Source organism: Anser brachyrhynchus (assembly GCF_964034855.1).
Source record: "Anser brachyrhynchus genome assembly, chromosome: 4".
In the NCBI taxonomy this organism is placed as follows: domain Eukaryota; kingdom Metazoa; phylum Chordata; class Aves; order Anseriformes; family Anatidae; genus Anser; species Anser brachyrhynchus.
The window spans coordinates 6,753,459-6,774,205 of NC_137698.1; the positions used below are offsets into that span (position 1 = coordinate 6,753,459).

At 38.4% G+C, this 20,747-nt stretch overlaps 1 protein-coding gene across 6 annotated transcripts in view; it reads right to left on the bottom strand.

Moving 5' to 3' along the window:
- BANK1 (B cell scaffold protein with ankyrin repeats 1) overlaps positions 1-20,747 on the bottom strand; it is a 143,187-nt gene that overhangs the window by 69,288 nt on the left and 53,152 nt on the right. For all 6 annotated transcript variants that reach the window (XM_080590654.1, XM_080590649.1, XM_080590652.1 and 3 more), the window contains one exon: positions 11,449-11,645. In XM_080590654.1, the coding sequence (XP_080446780.1) occupies positions 11,449-11,645 (197 nt within the window). The remainder of the gene's footprint in view (positions 1-11,448; positions 11,646-20,747) is intronic.

Here is a 20,747-nt window from a genome sequence, read left to right on the forward strand (position 1 = left end):
GCAGCAGTTCACAAAGGTCACTTTCACCAAAACCAATATATATATTTTTCAATTTGTCCTTTGTAACCCGACTGCCATGTACAATGCTCAGACAGCGAACCTACTGCTGGCCTTCCCTTGAGTCCTCATGGACAGTAGAAAAGCACTGTATGATGCACTTCATTTAATACAAAACTTCTCAATAGGATAATAATCTTTTAAAATTTTAGAAATCCTACTAAATCCTCATTTTCTTGGTATAATGGCCTTTTTTGCTAGTGGCCACATTTCTTAAGCCAGAAGCGTCAAATTTTGCAATATGTTTATGAGGGCATGGTGCCACACAGTAAGTATAACTTAGTTTTATAGTCAGTCATAGTACCTCTGAACTTCAGACACTGCAGTGATCATCTTTAGCTTCTTTGTCTCTACTTAAATCAGCATACCTTGTGCAATGTGTATTTTCATTCCCAGTGATCTCCAGTTACTGCTGGAAACAGCCAGATTAGAAAAAATTCCCTAAGAACAAGTTCCCCATTCCAAATAATTCCAAATCCCTGAACAGTCTTCTGTTCTAAATCTCTTGACTTTTTTTTAGCTCTACTCTGGTAGGTGGATTAAAACTTCAGCTCTAATAAAGGTTTCGTTTTGTTCATTTATGCCCTGGGTATGTTATTTCTGCTCCGTGGAATGGATATTTTCATTTAGCCCAGCAGTTCTGCAGTCTTCCAAGGTTGCTGTAAGCCTCTACACATGCACTTCTACCACGTCCTTTTTGTTGGCACCCACTCTTTGCGGACAGAGTTAAAACCCTATCCAGATCTTGACCACTTTTCTGAAGAATTTCACCTATAATAAGTCTTCTAACAACTCTTCCTAGTTGTGTTGCCTGAAAAATGGGCTGCATTTTGCTTCTAACCCTGTGCATTATTTGTTCTTCAGTAATTATTCAGTCATGTATCTGAACGAAGCCTGTTTCAGAGTACCTGAGTTTTAACTAAACGTCGTATTTCACGAGCCACAGGAAAACACAATGCAGTCCAAAGAACTGTGTATGTTTGCTCACCATTTTTTGCTTCTTAGTCATTTAATTTACTAAAAAACTAGTGAGAAGTAACATCCTTCGTCTTGTATTACATGAGCGCACTTAATGGGTGCAGAGAACAAGAACATTAAAATAACAAGTTATACTTTATTTAATAATCTGGAAAAAGAAGGAGGTGAGCAGTTCTCACTAACAAGCTCAGTCATGTTTGCTTTCAGAATTCTGAAGTGATCTTTTTTTTGGATATTTCCAGGAGGTTTTCTTCTTGTTCTGTGTGCTCATGGCTAGCTCAGGCCTGCACCTAGGTCTGTCTCGTTTAACTTTTCTGGAGAAACAAAAATCTATTCAAATCGCTACTTTTTTTCTGCTATAATTCTACTGGCTATGTTGCCAATGATGATAGGTGTCCCTAGGACAAGCTGGCCAGAGTTTCCTGCAGATCTATATACCAGCGCTAGATTTTGTCACCTTTAACCTCTTTCCCTTGCAAAACAAGGCTTTAATTAATTTGAAAAGCACCTTGGAGTTATACACAGTCTCCATGGAAACTTTTGTTCAATTCTTTGACCCATTTACATAAGACAGTACACGCTATCAACTGGCAGCAGTTTCCTTAAAATATATCTCATTAAAATCAAACTTTCAAAGATCTTTTAAGTGATCCTGTTAGGAATCACACGTACAACTATATTACTTCCGGGTCTGGTACAGATACTGATTTCTGTGTTTTCCTATGTAACCTGAAAGGAGCTTGCTAGCGTCTTCCACGTGGCAGGAGGCTCTCTGGCTTTCTGGAAAGTGGTATTCATTAAGAGCAGATGTACTCAGCTGGAATTCAGAAGGCCACAGGTGGCCAACCACAGGTCTTAAGCAATTCTCTAATATTTAAAGGATGGTTCCCAGATCACCCCTGTGACCATGCAGGAGCAGATAAATAACCAAAATCTCAGGAGTAAGTAATATCATACGACTGGCACCATCAGAGAGCACTGAGATCCAGGCACATGCCTCACGCTTGCAGGAAGAGCTGCAGAGAGCCGTTCACTTCTGCTGCCTGAGGAAAAACTGCCAAACCTCTGATATACATACACTGCTGCTACCAGACACAAAGATTTTGGCATTTAGCTCATGGGGTTGAGGAAGGCTGCCTACGCCTGTTCCAGACAGCATTATAATGACTGCAATGGTTATTAAGCATGTATTATTAAAGGAATCTATTAACATATTGACATCCACCATGAAAGCAAACATATATGTCAATTGCTGCATCCTCTGGAGTTTGGTAGAGTATGGGAACCCAGAAACCAGTTTTAAGTTTGTATCAAATAGAAGACAAGCAAATGAATACTGCTAGGTACCCTAGAGTCTTGGTAATGAAATACTGAATCATTTATTGTAGAACAATATATGTGGGTGGGAAGAGAAGGCAAAACAACGAGCGTGCCTTCTGTGCAGACTCCTCAGAATTATAAATGGAGATTTGCATGGCTGTGTTAAACAGAACTAGCAATATGCAGGGCAGGAATGGATTTTTTAAAGCAGTTTTATATAATGGGCTTGGTAGCTTTGAGAAATGCCTTTCCCCAGTGGTCATTCTATTGATGTAGAGCCTAAAGACAATTTTTCTAATTAAGCAATAAATTACAGCTGTAGGAAAGTCTCGTAAGTCACTATTAGAGCTGTGCAGAGCTCTGAACCTTCAGACTGCTAAGGACATGGCAAGTCTCGTACCTAACTTTATTCATTAATTCTTCCTTCTCCCCCCAGTTTTTCTTTGGGTTTTGAGATCAAAAATCTCCCTTCGGACCTCACAATATCATTCAAAAGGTAGGTAATTCCTGGCACACAGACTATATTAACACAATAACTAACAGCTCCCTTCCTCTTCTATTTTCCCTTCACAAAACTGAAATCCCCTTTACCATAGTTTTGCTCTTTGCGTGCTCTTTGTTTCTGGTTTTCCCCTTCTGAGGGGCTGCAGAAAGGTGACATTGATACGCTTGCTTTCTTTCTGCTCACCAACTTGTAAGATGTGACAGATGTTTGACTCCTTCCCAGATCACTGGGAGGCAGCCGAAGGGCATACTCCACATAGTCTCACTGAGATCATACACTATTTCAAAGTATATTTGCTTTTTGACAGCTAAACACATACCTTCAAATTACTTCATCCAACAGAGGCAATACCCTAAACTTGCTTCTGGTCTTTACATTGGTATGCCCCAGCACTCATTCCTTGTTTACTAAACCTGGAGTTAGCAGATGAGTTGAAATCATTTCACCTTTTCCTTTGCATTGTAAGGGTGTCTGAGATGTCTGTATTTGAAAAAGAAATAGTAGGAAGAAAGAACATGCTCACATAACAATAGAGTTTTTAGAACAGCACAGGAAAGGTGCAAGGAACAATTGCTCTAATGGACAACTATGGAGTAGCTTCTTCCTGGGAAAGTTTCTTCTTTAACTCCTGCAACTGGTTGTAAACCTTGGGTAGAGGATTCTTACTCTCACAATGGAAACAAAGCATTACATACAGTGACAAAAACTTTTCGACATCCACTAAAACGTCTAGCCTTTTAAATCCTTCATATGCTTTTGGCTCCAGTAGTATCTTAACCAGCTGAACAGAGAAATTACATCTCACAGTGAATAGCATTTCATGTCAAATTTGTTTGTTCTCTTATGACAGAGGTTAAGCAGAAGTGGCTTGTTTACTTTGAAAACAGTCATTATTCTGTGCATCTTTACCATGTACCTTCTAACACCTCCTCAGGCTAGTACAGAGTCTCTACCAAAACATATTTATTTCCATCCTTCTTTAAAGATACAGAGGACAGGTTTGGCATAGCATGCCACTGATTTCTATGACAACTTAACATGGTCACTTTTGTTTTCTCTTATTTCTATAAAACACTGTATTTGTATTTTTCTTTAACATAAACAAGTTTGTCTGAATCTTTTTCACATGTTCAAGCAAATTCAGAGCCTAATAATGCAGATGGAATGATTGGGGTGACTCTTTTCAGCCTAGAAACTACTTCTGAAAAAACAGACAAAACCCCCCAAACAACATAACAAAATCCCCTAGCTAAGCATCTTTACTGATGTTGCCCTGTCACAAAACAATCAGTAGGACTCTGGCGATCCCTTGGTTCTGCAGTCATAAATACATTTAAGAACAGAAGGGTTGTTACAGAACCCTTTTTCATTTTTCCTGTTTCCAATTCACAAGCATTTTGCCTAGTAATTCCATTAGTATTCAAGTTGCCCTTAAAAATTGTGAAGGCTTTTTGAATCACTGAATTGCAAACAACTGACTTCCACTGTGCCACTGTTATAACTGCCAAATATCAGAAGATTAGACAAAATACCAGATAATTCTTCGGAGAAACCATCCTAGTTCATTTTAAATTATACAAAAAATTCAATAAGCATCTCATATAGAAAGCTTCCAACTCTGCAGCTCTATTTATCATTCTTTCCAGTGACGACAGAAGACTTGATCCCCGTTAAGGTGCAAGGTTCTAGCCTGAATGAAAGTCTACACGGAAACCTTAAAAATGTGTTTAGTTTCACGTCTTTGATTTTTTTTAAAGAAGAAATTGAGCTTTTTCTCCTTAAAGCGAAGCTTTTCTATGTTCAGTCAGTACCTTATCTCTTCACTAAAACACAAATCGTCAAGTCTGACCGCAGAAGGCAGTATGTGCCAGCAAGTTATTATTACAGAGATCATGTCCCTCTCAGAGTATGTGAAAAGGAAACCTTGCCAGCTAGTAAAATAAAAATAATACCCCCAACCACATCCCATACGACTCCAAGCACTGACAATACAAAACTTCTCCACAAGCAATTTTATGAAAAAAAAGAGGTCCCTATGAACAAACACCTCACTGAAATCATAGGATGTCATCTGCCTATCAGCTGGCAGAAGTTCATAGGTTCCTCAGCTCAAATTCCTCAAAAAGTTTAAGAATTTGATTTCATTGCCAAGGGTTTGTGAATATCCAGTCACTACAACATATCAAAGAATATATTCAGTTATTCTTCTCAGTTAAGTAACTTCCAGAATATCAAAGGATGCATGTAACCAACATTTCTGAACATTAAAATACTATTGAAAGAATATTATCCCAGCAGGCTTCACAGAGGAATCACTAGTGGATTAGCACAAATTTTAGAAACCAGATTAATCCCCTTCTCTCTTGCATCCTCTTCCAGCTATTTGAAAGTAATGAGCAATGGCCCAGTGCAACACTATAGTAGCATTTAAAGTAATTAAACAAATACTGATAGCAATCAGATTCATTTCATTTAAGGTTCTTTAATATATATCCACTTCATCTTTCGACATGTGGTCCTTGCCCAGCAGAACGTTAATAGCTCTGGAAGAGACTGCAACCAGATTTGAAAACGTAATAGTTTCATGCTGGGGAGCTCTGCCTTTTCATTCAGCCGTTTCCAGAAACACAAAGCCAAACACTGATGTAAGAATAATAGTTCTGTGTTTGTGAAAGCTAATTCTTGATGACCTGCTAGAATTCGCTATCAAGTGTGAGAATCCTTGTTGGAGGAATACCTGCCATCTAAAGATTCATTGCCATTTGGAGATGGCAGCTATGATGCCAGGTAAGATTCTGTTTGCCTAAAACAGTGGAGGAAAAAACTGCCCTCAAGTTCCACAATACAGCATTTCTGTAGATCATTTTCTGTTTTACCAAGTTGAAGACACTTGAAGAAATTCTGGATTCTGGTCCAACCATTTACTTCAAAAAGACAGGCGTGAGAGGGGTGAAATGTACATCGATGAATTATTTGCCAGCCTACACACCTGCCCATCCAGCTCACAAAGATTTATGAAAATACAGCTTGTAATTTCAGGAAGACTTTTCCCAACACAACGCTTATCCAACACGCTTCTTCCATAAAATGGGTTCTGAGGCACTGTCCCAATCTACCTAAATTCACAGGAATTTCACTAAAATCTGCAGAATTAAATGCCTATTATATTTTCAAAAAGAGGTGTCAGGCACCTAAGAGGTGCCTGAAACAGCCAGACATGGAAAATTAAATGAAACGAGAAACCCAGACAGGGTTTTGTTAGTGGCAAGAAGACGATTTTTCCACCTGTCTATTGTTTAGATATGGACTGTCACAGGCCTGGCCAGTGACAGTTGGACAGTTAGGTCTTGGGCAGGTTAAAAACAAACCTGTATTTTCTGCCTCAAATTTTAGGCAACCAATTCAGAAATTTTAGAAGGTATTTTAGAACTCAAAATGAATTTGTGCTGTCTTGACTGTGTGGTGGAACATGAAACAACTATTTCAATTTTTGTATTTAAACGACATTCATGTCACCCCTAGGAATCTGCTTTAAAGGCCAAAGCCAACAATCAGAAGTTATTTGCAATAACAAGCGATAAAACGCTTTCTGAATTGTATTTTTCTTAGAAATGGTGATGTATACTACAAGTGGCACACAGTAATCTTCCTGACTGACCCATTCAGTAGCACAGAAAAGGAAGGGAGAAATTAGCACCAAAGTGCTGGAACAAGGAATTACGCCCATAGCAAAGCTTAAATGCCTAGACTGGCTATCAGTGCGACCTCCAGTTTTAAGCAGTTAGGTCACAAATTGAATATACTCCCCTCATTAGTCACTTAATGCCTGGAAATTTTCTCTCCTCTATTTTTTGAAGTCTTCCTTTGTGTGCTGGATTAGAGCTTCATTTAAGAGATTTCCTTATTTTCTGTAGGCAGAACTTTTATGCAGGCCTGAAAGACCACAGCTGGTAACAAGAACAGGAACCTGGTGTCAAAACAGCTTTCAGAGACAGAGCATGCACAGCAGACAAACATCTGAAGGAGGGCCCCGATATCTGAGCAGACTGCTCTGGCTTAACAAGGTACTTACCTGTCACAGGTACGTAACACCTGACTGCAGACGTGCTTTGAGCCTATGGCTAAAGGGAAGCGAAAGTACTTCAGCCATTCTTAGTGGAGTTTGAGCCATCGGCTGGACCAACCAAGCTCGAAAGGTTCATCGTTTCTCCTCTTCAGATACTCTGAGATGAGGACTCCTGCCAGCATTCCTACTGAATGGCTCTTACTAGTTCTAAATTCACACACTTGATTTATGCGATTCAACCTAAAAGTAATTACGGAAAACATTCAAGTACTTGGTTCTATTGAGGATGAAAGTCACAAGACAAAGTGACAACTCAGGATGTTATCGCAGAATGTTAAGCAATATTCCTCCTTTATATTACAGAAGAGAGAATTGAACTTCATTTAACACGAATGAAAATGCCTTGGAATTGGAAATGAGTGTCCATTTAAGTGGCTTTGTGCTAAAATGCAGGAAAAATACAATCTGCTTAATAAACTACTGGTATGTCTGAAACTCAGCTTTATCATAATCCCCATTAAACAGATTGTTTCAGGGCTGGCTCCATCAGTTTAGTACCTTTAACACAAACGGATCGAGCCTTGCAATGTTCCCTTCTCGCAAGGGAGATATTTTCAATGAGCTTTTGAAATGCAGGAGTCTGAGAGACAAGGCAGACACTTCTGGTTGTGGGAACATGCATTTATACAGCTTATTAAAGGGTGTGATGTTTTAGCATTTAATGGCCCTGCATGTAACAGTGGTACTAAAAGGTAAAAATCTCTTCCCAACTCCCCCATCCATACAGCTGTAACAACAGAAGCAGGCTACATGCTATGTGAGCCTTCCCTCGTGCTTTGTTTTCACACAAATGAGGAGATCAGCTCCTGGCGTGCCAGCCGAGCCCTCCCGATCTGCCTTCTGTGGCTGTAACGCTCCCCGCATCAACGCCGTTAGTATCCAGCTCCAGAAAGGAGGTTTTTCCTTTTAACAATGACAGGGCACTTGTGCCATAGATGAACCAGTGTGCAAATTAGGTCCTACAGCTCGCTTTGGCCAGAAGAGCCCAGAGCACACATCTGCTGACCACCCACCAGAGAGGGCTGCACGGCAAAGCCCCGGGTTTGAAGGCAGAAATAGCAGCCGCGGTGTCGCCCCTTCTCCTTCTGCTGCCTCCTCTCCCTAACCACCTCAGGAAATTCTTATTCCCCAAAGGGCTCCCCAGCACAAAGGCATATGAAAGGCACTTTCAGGTTTTTGGACAAATTGAACATACATCTAATACACTCATTTTTCTGGAACTCTATTGCTCTTTAAGATAGAAGTGATGGATTACTGTGAATATTTTGAGGCTATTCCTTAAAGGAAAGGCAAAACACAGGTACCAATTTTAAAACAGTGAGAGGTATGGCGAGTACAAAAGTACTTCTGTTGTAATAATGAGCAATTTCAATGCTCCAACTGTAACGGGAAGTTCCTGGATCGTGGTTAAACTAAATTCTGCTTGGCTCAGAGCCACACAAATATTTCTTTTCCACATTCCCATCAATTACAGAAGTACAGTAAGTGTTTTTGTTCTTAAGTGCACTATTACAAGCGACACAAATAAGCCATTTTTCTTCCTGGGGTTGGAGCTAACATTTCTAAAATACCATATTACACATTTGGCAGGCTTGAAGCATACTCCAGTTTTTACTTGTGTCGCATTAGTAAGCCATGCCCTTTGAATCAGCTGAAAATTGGAGGTACACTACTTATCCTAACCAGATGTCTCATTCTTACGATGGTAGTAGAGTTGGTTATAGTTCAGTCCTGGTACAAGGATTCAGACTTGGGAAAGCAGTCCTCATGAGGCAAGAAGTATTATCATCAACAATTTATATGTAAATAATAGCCGATACATACCATGTAGAGACCACTTCAGTGAAAGATTACATTGTATAAAATCAGATTTACCGTTAAAAATCCATGCTATAGATTGATAATTTTATACCAAGGAACCATTAAGATAGTTAACTACCCAACTAAAAACGAAAAGTTAATCTGAGATATGCACATATCCTGTTAGGAAAAATTTAGAATTTTAGAGTGAAATCTATCACCCTCACAAACACCGCCTTCCACCACTGACAAAACCTACTGAAATACAAAAAGACTCACGTAGCACAATGCAATCTCTCAATGTGTATCACTTGTAGTCTGTCTGTACCATACGTGCTTATATCTTCTCTTTCAGTCACCCCAAACTATACCATTATGTCAAATACGAGTGTATTTCTAAGAAGAAAAAGGAAAGGATTCATTTTTTGGAGCCTCCAGTCCCGTGTGGGGTGCACAACAATGACACACGTCTGAAATGCAGGAGGGAGAATTTCTACAATTTTAGGATAAAAAATAGATGTCCTACAGAATTAACCATTATCATTAACCATGACTAATTAACCATGGCTAACCATGGTTTCCATGGTTAATTTATCAGTGCTCAACTCTTCGTCCAACATGACCGCCTTAGCAAAGAAACACAGGTATCTCACAGAGAGTTAGGTATTAACTTATTCATGTTCTGCCTAGTTTTACTAATCCTTTACATACAGTACTGGGGGCACATGAACTTAGAAAGAGGACATCTGGCAGTTCTATTCTCTTCAAAGCAAACTGGTAAGCTCCAAAACCTAGAGGGCCTGACCTTGTACATCACACTGCTACTCGCAGGGGCTCTCTGACCAGTGCAAGGCTGACTGTCAGACAACTACAGCAATTAGAAATTGTTAAATGCAAAATTACTAACATGTTAACCCATGAATTTTGTCTGCTTTTGTCTGGTTTCATGGACAGCTTTATGCTGGATGGTAAGGAAGATCACATTTTCTTTAGATGAATCTGATCTTAGCTATGGTATCAAAACAGAGGTAAACGCATCATGTCTGTAGTACAATACTCTTTTGCATTACCAGCAGAAAAAGCTCTGCAGTGCTTTTGAGATCAGATCCATTGCCCTGTAAACATAGGGAAATATTCCCTGTCAATTCTGAAAAGACACCAGATCACGTTCTCCACTAGATAGGAACTTCTTGCTTTGTAGATATTTTCCCTCCCCCAGCTTTTTAACGCCTATATCAACAGCCGTTTAACAACAACAAAAAGGTAAATAAAACATTCTCATTCAGCATCTTGATCACTGCCAAAATGTCTTTCTTTCAGGCAGTAGGGGCTGCAATTTTTCCCCTGAACTCATTTTAATAAGATCAGCTCTTAACGCATTCCTAAGGTCACCTTTAAGATTCAGCACTGACCACAATAAACTTTTATTCAGTTTTCCCAATGCCTTTCCTTCACCTTTACATTAGATGCCAGCTGTATCAAATAAAAAAAAATGAATCACTCGCTATGTCCTTGGTCTACTATTTTAATAACTAACATGAGTCAGTGTTTCCATTCTTTACTATATCTTTTTCTATTTTAAATCACCCTTACGTTTCTTGCACTTTCTTCATCAGTTGTGTTAAAAATCCTCCCCTACATAACCTACATAGCTATTATCTTATACTTCTTCAATCCCATCTTTGGTCTTATGTCTATCCATGGTTACATCAAGATGACTGATAATGAACAAATGAACCTTCTGGCTTTCTCACTCTTTCCATTTCTTCTCTTCAGTGACTGTTGTGAACATTTGTCCATGAACATGGAATCCAACACAAAAAAAATAATCACACCATCAGCAAAACTGCACCATGCCTACACAACACAGCCAACTTCCATATCCTGTCCTGATATACAATTTACCTGATTTGTGCTCTAGGCTTTAAAACCTCTGGGGCAAGGCTTATCACCTCATATTACAGTTATCACAGCAAGCACTTAAAATAGGTTAAAGCTCTCAAGTGTCACTACGGTATATTACTTTTTATAACATCAATTCTGTTACATTTTACTGGCAATAGCTTGCTTGCTAGAATGGACAGCATTTCTCTATTATTATCTTTCATGTGGAAGGGCAACTACTGCCCAACCTCCCCTCCTGCATATCCATCTGAAGATTTAGTCCATCTAACAAAGGGTAGGAAAATTTCATCTTCCTTCACAATGGAGTGGACAGCCAAGGCAGGGCAAGCAATCTCTTTGTCAAATGCTGAAGCAAGACAATGATGAGTTCAAGAAATCATTTTTGAAGTGACTTCTGATTAAGTCTTTATCTCCTACTCTAGATGGTTAGGGTAGACCATTTACAATATAACTACTGGTAAGAGCTGAAAGCACAGACCTAGCTAGGCCATGTGAGGTATTTCTTTTTCACTCTTCTTCTATTACATGCCTAAAAGTCAGGCAACACAGAAACACTTATCTTCATTAAAATAGTGCAGACAAAGTGGCGGAACCCCATCTTGACCCCTCCTTCTGAGACAGCAAGAGTACAGTAATATTTTAAGACAGAAGGACTGTGATGTACTAGGCTTTACAAGAGGAGACGGTATGTTACCCAGTAGTAAAAACATCACGGTGCCAGGTTATTGATGGCATATGAAAAAGCATATGAACTTACTGACAATTCTTTGATTAATTTTCTTAGTTCCTTGTGTCCATGCTTCTCAGCAAGACTTGCTGGATCATCTCCGTGTGTGTTGGCTATCCTACAAGCCCATGTGGCCTCTGGACACTTGAGTAGAAGAGCTGCAAGGTTCTTTAATCCAAATCTGGCTGCACAGTGAAGGAGAGTGGGAAATTCTTCCAAATGGCTATCTGTATAAGGAAACAAAGTTTTCATAAAGAACAGTCCTGCTCTTATGAAGTATCTGCTACCTTTATTTATTTTAATAAAAGTCTTTTGAATATTAGCACTACTGAATCACAGTTATCAAGCTACCAGTACATAACTGTCCCTGAAAGAACAATTCATCCAAGCAAAAGTTTTACAAATCACATAAATATTTTAATAAAGGACCTTTTAGCATAACTAAGAAATCTCTCACTTTTTTTTTAAGAGGGATTTTAAAGCACTTTAGTTCCATTGAGAAATGTTTCATTGCAAAAGGAAGAAAATTCTACAGCCAAGACATGCTTTTACCTAGGTGTATATTATATAATGCTTTAGAAATATTTTAATCTGAGAAATTTGAAATTCATAGGTTTATGATGCTATATTTTCATATTACATTTCTGAAAATTCACATGACTGCCAAAGACTTGCAAAAATTTGCTTATCACCTTAAAGAAAAATCAGTGTTAAAAGACAGATGCATCTGATAAAGGTTTCTAGGATTTATCTGAAATAGCACAATATTTATTTGTATCACAGGTTGTATTTTTCACCTTGGAGAACCGGGACAAAGCTAAACAGAGGTAAGATTATAATTCCAGCACTTAGACCTGTATTATAACTGCAAGTTACATGTAGAAAAATGAGAAACCAAGTATAAATAGCATTTCCCTCTGCCTTCTTACTCTGCTTTCTAATCGCCTGTGGTTTGTTGTGCTGTGATTTGTCTATACATCAGCACACAATGTCTCTCTTTTCCAAGTATGCATCCAGACTGCCCCAGGGCACCATCAACTTCTTGCACCCTCAGGGTCTTTTGGCAGCGTCTTTAATACTCACTGTGTGAAGTGCATCCTCTGCTCTGTTTTACACCTGGCTCCTGCTAGGTTCAACTGATAGCCCCCCAACTCATTTTATTCTCCATCTCCATCTGCCCCGTCTGCACTTTTAATGACTTACTCATTCCCAGAATTTAGTTCCTAAAGAGCTCCAGTCTACTTAATTGTGCCTTATGGAAAATAAACTCCATCACCCTCACTGCTCTTTTCTGAACCTTTTCCAGCTTCAATATAACTATTCTGAGATGATGGGAGAAGAACTGCACATGATACTCAACTTGTAGGTGAACCATGTAATTTAGGCATTGTCCTAATTATGTCCTCTGTTTTGTTCTCTATTCCTTTTCTAATAATTCCTAATTTCATTTGCTTTTTGATCTGCTGCCTAGCAACAAGTTGGCATTATCATGGAACTGCGTGGTCTCACTCCTGAGTGCTAATAGCCTGCCTAAAGCCTTTCGTTTTGTATGACAACACAGGACTCCTTTTTCCACTTGCATCACTTTGTTTTTACCTACACTAAATATCATCTGTCATTTTATTGCATAATTACTAAATCCCATAAGGCCTTTCCCAGGTAGTTCCCAATCAGCCCTCTTCTCTACTACCCTGAATGCTTTGTATCAGTAGCTAAGTTTAACTTCAAACAATTACTGACCTGATGAGGTTTGCAGATTCTTACAAATAACCTAGTTAGACTCCACGGTACAGATTTAATATCTTATTACAGCTTATTAATTTGTCTGGCGGAGATAACACATTAACCTGCTTGCAGTACTCAAGGTCAGGTCCCTACCTAGAGAAATTGGGTTTTGGCATCATATTTACAGCTTTTTAGTACTGCAGAACTGAAAAATTGCATACTGTTGTTAGAAATCCCACTACCTTATTCTTAAATTCCCTCAGAGCTCTTCATGAATACTAGTTAGCCCTGATCATTCCCAGTCTTGCCCATTTTTGCTACAACTTCATGACTCTTCCAACTCGACAGTCCCTTTTCACGTGTCTCCCAACCAGGACTACAGCTTGAGAATCTACACAGATCCTTCTAAAGCAAACACTGATACAAATATTTCATTTTATTTCTCTCTATTTTAACTTTCAGTTATTTTTCTTGAGTTCTCCTTTACATCCCAGTTATCAGTTGTCCTAAAGATTATGCAGCATATTTTCGGGCCTTCATGAGCTGGAAGAAAGATTTAATAATAGTTCTGATTCCTTCTGGAAGTCTCTTAGTTGCCACTTCATCTTGTTTTAAACAAACCTTCTGATTTTTACATACTTCCCATATTAAAATTTGGCACAGCAGTGGTGAATTTAGTTACCTTTCCCCCTGCCTCTCTCCTTTTTGCTCCCGCAGAATGTTAACGTGGAAAAGGAGTAAAATCCCACCTCATCATTAGATACAAGGATTCAAGGAACTTGCATTCAGTTCTTGCAGTAGATATAATGAAGTTATGACTGAACAGAAAAATTGTTAGGACAAATTCTTGACTGCTTTTTGGATGAAGAATATTCCATCACTACTCCACACCAGTATTGTTTTGACACAACATATTTTAGATGAAAGCCACATTAACAAACCTAAATTGATTTTTAAATTGAGTGTTGCCTGACTTTTATTTCCATCAGGCAACCAAGAAACTGTAAATGCACAGCATTTGTGTAAATCAAGTCGCTTATTTTAGGAGTCTTGGCAGACTGAGCTTTTATCAACAAGGGTATGTGTTTGAGCTTATACTAGTTCATATTTGCAGCATGCTTTACAATACTTTGAGTTCTCCTGCTAAGTTAAAGAATTATAATAAGCCATCTTAAAACTGTAATAGCAGCTAAGGTTCTTCAGTGGAATATTTGCTGCACAACGTCTTCAATCCTGACTGCTCAACATTTTGACTGAAGTTCCACAAACTGGACTTGACATCACTAGAAGAATTAGGAATGTTATCCTAAGGTACAGCCATCTGACTTCTTACTCTTGTCTCTACTTCACCATCTTCAAGAAAACAAAACAAAACGTGACAACAATCGTACATATACACTGACTTAAGGCGACATCACACCAGCAGTAAATGAATATGGAAGTAATTTTAAGGCTTGGACAACAACATCCAAGCTAACTGTACTGTTGCATATTACACAGGATTCTCTTAAAAAAAGTCCAAATGCAAGCTTTTTATCAAAAAACATCCATAGATGTCCGATATCTTAATTCTTTTGCTTTATTTTTTTTTGAGATGTCCAGCAATGAAATAGTTGTCAATAAGTAATTTTTAAAAAGAGCAAATAACATGAACTCTAACCAATAGCATGCATCCTGTTAGCAGATTCTAAAAGGTCAAATAGCGTCAGCAAAAAGAGCCTTACCAGAGTATAAAAAGCATACTCTAAGGAGAATTTCCACTCCATGTTAATGAAACCTGAGAAATCTACTAACAGTTATAATTAATAATTTCATCTTTTCTATCTTTACTGCTTCAAAAACCAGCATAAAAGGTAATTTCTGTTTACAGAGTAATTCAAACTGCTTCCTTTCAGAGTATGAATTTCCATTTCATGCTTACACCGGGTACAACGGAGAAGACTGCCATCAAAAGACCCAAGCCTATAGAGAACAAGTAATATAAATTGTATTGTGATTGCACAATTACTGTAACCTATCTCCTGATTTCATTCACAAAATGAACATCTACTGTTACAAAGACATTTAAATGCTATGGTGAAATTGATGTCTATAACAAATACGGTTTTACTATCTTTAAACAAACAAATAACTGACCCTGGAATTGAATGTCCTTTAGCACGGCAAAAAGTGATGGAAAATGGCAATTTTAACAGCAATTGCAGCTCTGGAAAAAAATTGCTTTTATATCACTATTGGTATACTCCTAATAAGGAGTAAAATTGGCTACCTGAAATATTTTATATTGCTAAATATGTAGTTTGTGCTATGACCAGACTTCTTCAGCCATGAACTTCACATGAAATTGAACACAGTTCATCTCCGGTAACATAACTATATGAATTCTTGTGCAAGAATTCTGAACTACACAAGCCTCATACAGTAGGGTGGCTGTATGGATGCTTTCTAGATAAAATGCACATTAGCTGAGCAGGACCATGGTTTCTGGGGCATGCTACTGTACAGATGCATTAAAAGCAAAAAGCTGTCTGAACCTAGCAGAGCGCTCGCACACAAGACCTACCAAAGATAGGTCTCTGCTTTGGGCTTCCTTTTGGGCACGATGCTATTCCACCTCCAGCCTAGGCTGGGTACTAACAAAGTTGGTATCAGAAGCAGAAAAAGCTCTGTTCAGACTTCTTTTCCCTTGCCCTCAACGAATTAACGCTTTGCATGGGATTGACCCAGTTGCTTTCTGTGAGGAAGCTGTTGCAGAGTTAGAGATTCAGTGAGGACCAATGTAGGAGGTTAAAGCTTACAGCCACCACAACTGCAGGCTGCCGTGAGGGGTTTCAGACATCATACTGCACTGGCTGCTCCCTCCCACAGATGGTTCACATACCCCATGGGGTGGGGAGGGAGGGAGCCACACAATCACCAGAAATTTATGGGGAAAGCAGGTATGAGACTGTCTATTTGTCCTGGGCTTTTAGATTCCCTTTAATTTAATTATCACAACTCTTTTAGGACCATGAGAGTATCTTCATGTTTGAGATAGACAGATGTGAATTGTTTGTTTTCTTTAGATAAGTAGATCAGGTAGGATTAGGACACCCCTGACTTGTCACAAGTTATTGTGGGAACCATCAGATGATCTTAATGAGCTTCACTGATTTGGAACAACTTTTAACACACTGCTTTGCAAAGTCTTTTTAGGCAGCCCCTGATATGATCCCTCTCTTGGAAATGCTTTTACCAACAGTCCCCATGGCTGCTGTTCCCTTTAGCCACCTCTGCATCACTTTAATGTCCATTTCTGCGGGCAGCTGTGGTACCAGCAGACAATCTTTGCCCTGTATAAGCTAATGGCTTTGCCACCCGTGAAGCAAAGGAGACATTTTTAGACCTGATCTCTCAGAAAATCCTTCCCTAAGCCTGTATTTACCTTAAAAGTATAGTAAGGTTAATGACCTCAGAAAAAATGAGTGAAAGCTCCTGCTATTTTTTTGCCCTCATTCTGAAGAGGCACAAATGGCCATTTAAATGCCTCCCAAGTCGCCTGCTAAAGGTGAAGTGATCTCTTTCTTAGCAACTAAAGCAAAAGCCAATGACAACTGTGGGTACCATTGTCAAAACAACCAATTATGAATAACCCACTGCGAGATCTATTTTTTAAATTATAATTGTTCACTTAATTGCCAGTTCAAAGTTTAGCAAGCTCTTAAGACAAATTAGAAGTTCTACTGTAAATATATTTCTACCACACTGTGTTTAACTCCTTTACCTGAAGCTTTGCATTATACACAGTAGCAAGATGCTGTAACCTTGTGAAAGGACACATGACTTCAGCAGGAAAGCATTCAGGAACTTGCAAGCTCATCCCACTGAATTTGGGAAAATTACTGGAACTTTTATCAGCTGTGAAATTTGAACAACTGATATATTTCAGTTAAATATATACACAACTGAAGAAAAGTAGTAGTTAACGGGGGTAAGTAGAAGTGCACAGTTTGTAACCAGCAGCAGTCTTTTGATGAAGAACATTAAGGGAGAAAAGCTGCTGTAGTTTTGCAACTACCCTGGGAACTAGATAGCTGGTGATCATAAGCAGGAAGGAAACAGTACAGAGACCATGACCAAGTGGCTTATTTTTAAGTGCACGAAGGCAACTTCTTCATCTTTCCACTAACTTTGAAACCATTGCTTGCTCTTAAAAGCTTTAGCTGACACACACAAGGTGAAGAGGGGGTTGCTGTTTTGTCCTGTCAAAGTCCCTTCTCCACTCTTCTCCGCAGGGCATTCTGCAACACCTCAGCTATAGAACAGAGCACAAAATCTATTATTGCTGCATTGTAGCACTGCCTTAGCCTGCGGGAATTTTCATAAAATTGCAGCAAGCAAGCAGAACACCTACAGTTATATTTCTGTAGGTTTTTTAAGGCGTCCTTCTTTTATTTCTGAAATTACTGATACAGGACATTACTTCTTTTAGCAATTTAAACAGACATTTAGCATGATTTCTACAGTGTCAATATCAATTAAACAAAAAAGCGCTTATAGCTCCTCTTGTTTCCCCTCTCCCAGTCTGTCTTTCCTCCTGTTGTTTTACTAGCAGCTGGAAACCCAATACCATTCTTTTGGGACTGATGTTTCTGCTTGAAAGAAAGAATTAGAGAAATCAGGATACAATTTGTTATGTTGCTAGCACTGTTAGGAGACAAAAAAACCAACACTATTTTCTACAAAATAATTCAGGATTTTTCATAAGCCTCAATATATGGGTTTAATCAGAACAATGGTAACAGATGACTTAAAACAAAAAAAATCAAGGAAAATTCACCAGTAGAGGAAAAAGACACACAGGTTTTCCTCAGTTAAGTTGTCTTCTTTGACCTCAGAAATCAACACATCAAGAACTCCCAAACTGAGAATTCAAGAATAGATTCAGAGCTTCACCAGCTCAAGAAGAGCTTTGATCAGCTACTATGTTTTGTCTGGAGTCTTTTACCACACTGTAGAGGAATAATATACATACAAGGTACGCTGAAAGCAGTTTAACACGTAATGTGCAATATTCAGGACAGTACCTCCAGCTTCCACAAGAGATGGAGGACGAGTTACCTCATTGTTCTCATCACCAGCACAAAAAATCCCACATGCCTTGGCTCTGTCTTTCAGTTAACGCTGTGATGTTAAACACAATGCTGTTCCAGTGGCTTCTGCTCAGTCTATTAGCTTTCTCAGCTGATTGGGCTTCTGATATTCTCCTTCAGAGGACTACAGAATAATCTCTTTGAATATCACTCATTCCTAAAACACTCTTCTTCTTGATAAGCTGAAAAAGTCTTTATCTTAATTCTTCTATACCGCTAGGAAGTAATATCCATGCATAATCCTAAATATATTTTGACAATGTTCTTTTGAACATTGTACAATCTATCATTTTAACTTTAGATGTTTTTCAGCTGAACAAAACATATACAACAAAAAAACTAAATTAAAACAAGAAAGGCACAGTTCAAGTCTGAAATGTGCACTTCATTTCTGACAAGCTTTTACACATACAGCAGTTCCAACAATATTCTGCTGGTAGAGACTCCTGCTTTACTTTTTGGATACTACAGTAACTATTAAAATAGGATGCTTCATCAAAGCAACCAACTGAAACCCATCTTATCCGTGGGTTATCATTGGAGATCCTGGTCTGTTAAAAAAAACAAACGAAAAAACCCAAACAACACTAAAACCACCATATACACCATGAATTCCCTCCTCCAATCTTTCAAAAATCAATTTCATTTTAATAATACTGACAAGCTTAAAAGCAGGTCAAACAACAACTAAAGATAGTGTCGTCATTGCCTCCATGTAGGCTGAGATGCAATTTTCTTCCTGCAAGTAATCCAGCAAGTCAGCTTCCACACAGGAAGAACATTACATACAAGTTAAAGTGCTTGCAGGACTACAGCCCTAGGTTTTCATATTACAAGGGACTCCATAAGGCATAATGTGTTGCTCAAAAAATTCTCTTTACTTAGATGTCATGAAATTCAAGTTTCTAGATAGAATATGTATTTGTGATCCATGACGTCATCTGAAAAATGTCCCTTATCAGAAATCATTATATCCCATGATATACCTGTCTTAAGGAGGTGGAGTTGTTCTGTTAGATATTATGGTCACACAGCAATTTTGTCATGACACCTTGCTTTTTGATTAGGATTTCAAAAAAGACAGGAATAAGAAAAATGTTCTAGTTGAGTTTACCCCGGGGAAATAACAATGGATGATTTTATCCTAAGCATGTGTTTTTTACGGGCATGTTTGCATGTGTGTGTTACTATAAAGACAGGTAACCATACACATTAGTGAGATATATTACATTGATATAACATATGTTAAAAAATACATATGTTAATATGTTAAAAATACATAACATACATTGACAAATCATGTTAAACAAGGGAGTACATATAGGGCCTCTCATAAAGTGCTCCAACTGAAGTTAAGTCTCCAACTTAATTTGAACAAATGGAAGCTGAAAGACAAGTAAGCAGCCTCAGAATTTGCAAGAAAGAAATTCTATAAATATAATAATGTATGCACATAGTAGGAAATATGCAGTAAGAGCTACAGTAACATCATGTACATACTTCGGTTCTCATCACCTGGAAGGATGAAGCTGTATGTTCCGTGGAGAGCTTTTGTACAGAATAAAAATTTGTGTCGTTGTAAGGCAATCTGAAACTACGCATTGAAGAACGAATTCTAGAGTGAATTCTAAAAGATTTTTAGTTGAGAGAATTATTCAGGCATATTTGTAATAGAGGTACTGAAAGTAAAATAGTGAAGGAGTTGATCTTTTGCACCCTTACTGTCCGTCTTTACCTTGCCAGCCTAGACACCAAGCTCTCACAAGTACTGACATTCATCATACTAAAAAGAATTGTTAAACAGCCATTCTGGGAAAAAAAAAAGGGGGGGGGGGCAGGGGGGGAAGGAGTGTTCTTGGAAAAATTGTGTAAGCAAACATACATCTGTTGATTTCACGTTCTAAACTACCATTAATACAGCCAAGAATCCCCAAAAGAAACATGCACTCCTCCTATTGGATTTTATATTTAGCTTTGTAGTCCTAAATTTTTTAATCACACAGCTGTACACTTTGTGAGAAGTCAAACCAAGCAATTCTTCAGTTATCCAATAAAACTAATCGTGTTATCTTCATTAGTTGTTCACTGAGTTCATACTGAGAACTCTCAAGCACAGCGATTTATCAGCTGTATCACAGTGTGCTATCTCTGAAGTTAAAATAAAGCATCAAAGTAAAACCAGAGCGGAAAAGGCTTCTCTTATTTGTGCCTCATGGGGCGAGTTTGGCATTCTGTAGTCACACCAACAACTGGAGAGATGAAAAGGCCTCCTAAGGATATGGCTAAAAAAAATGCATGTTTGTTATAGTGTTTAGGTTGAAAGGAATGTATCTGTACTTTGAAAGCATCTAGCTTCCAAGCAGCGCATCTTTGGGTAAAGGCATTATTATTAAGCTAGAGGTCTTACATTATTATTAAGCTAGAGGAAAGTCAGATTAAGTACAGTCCATCAGATGACAGATTCACAAAAAG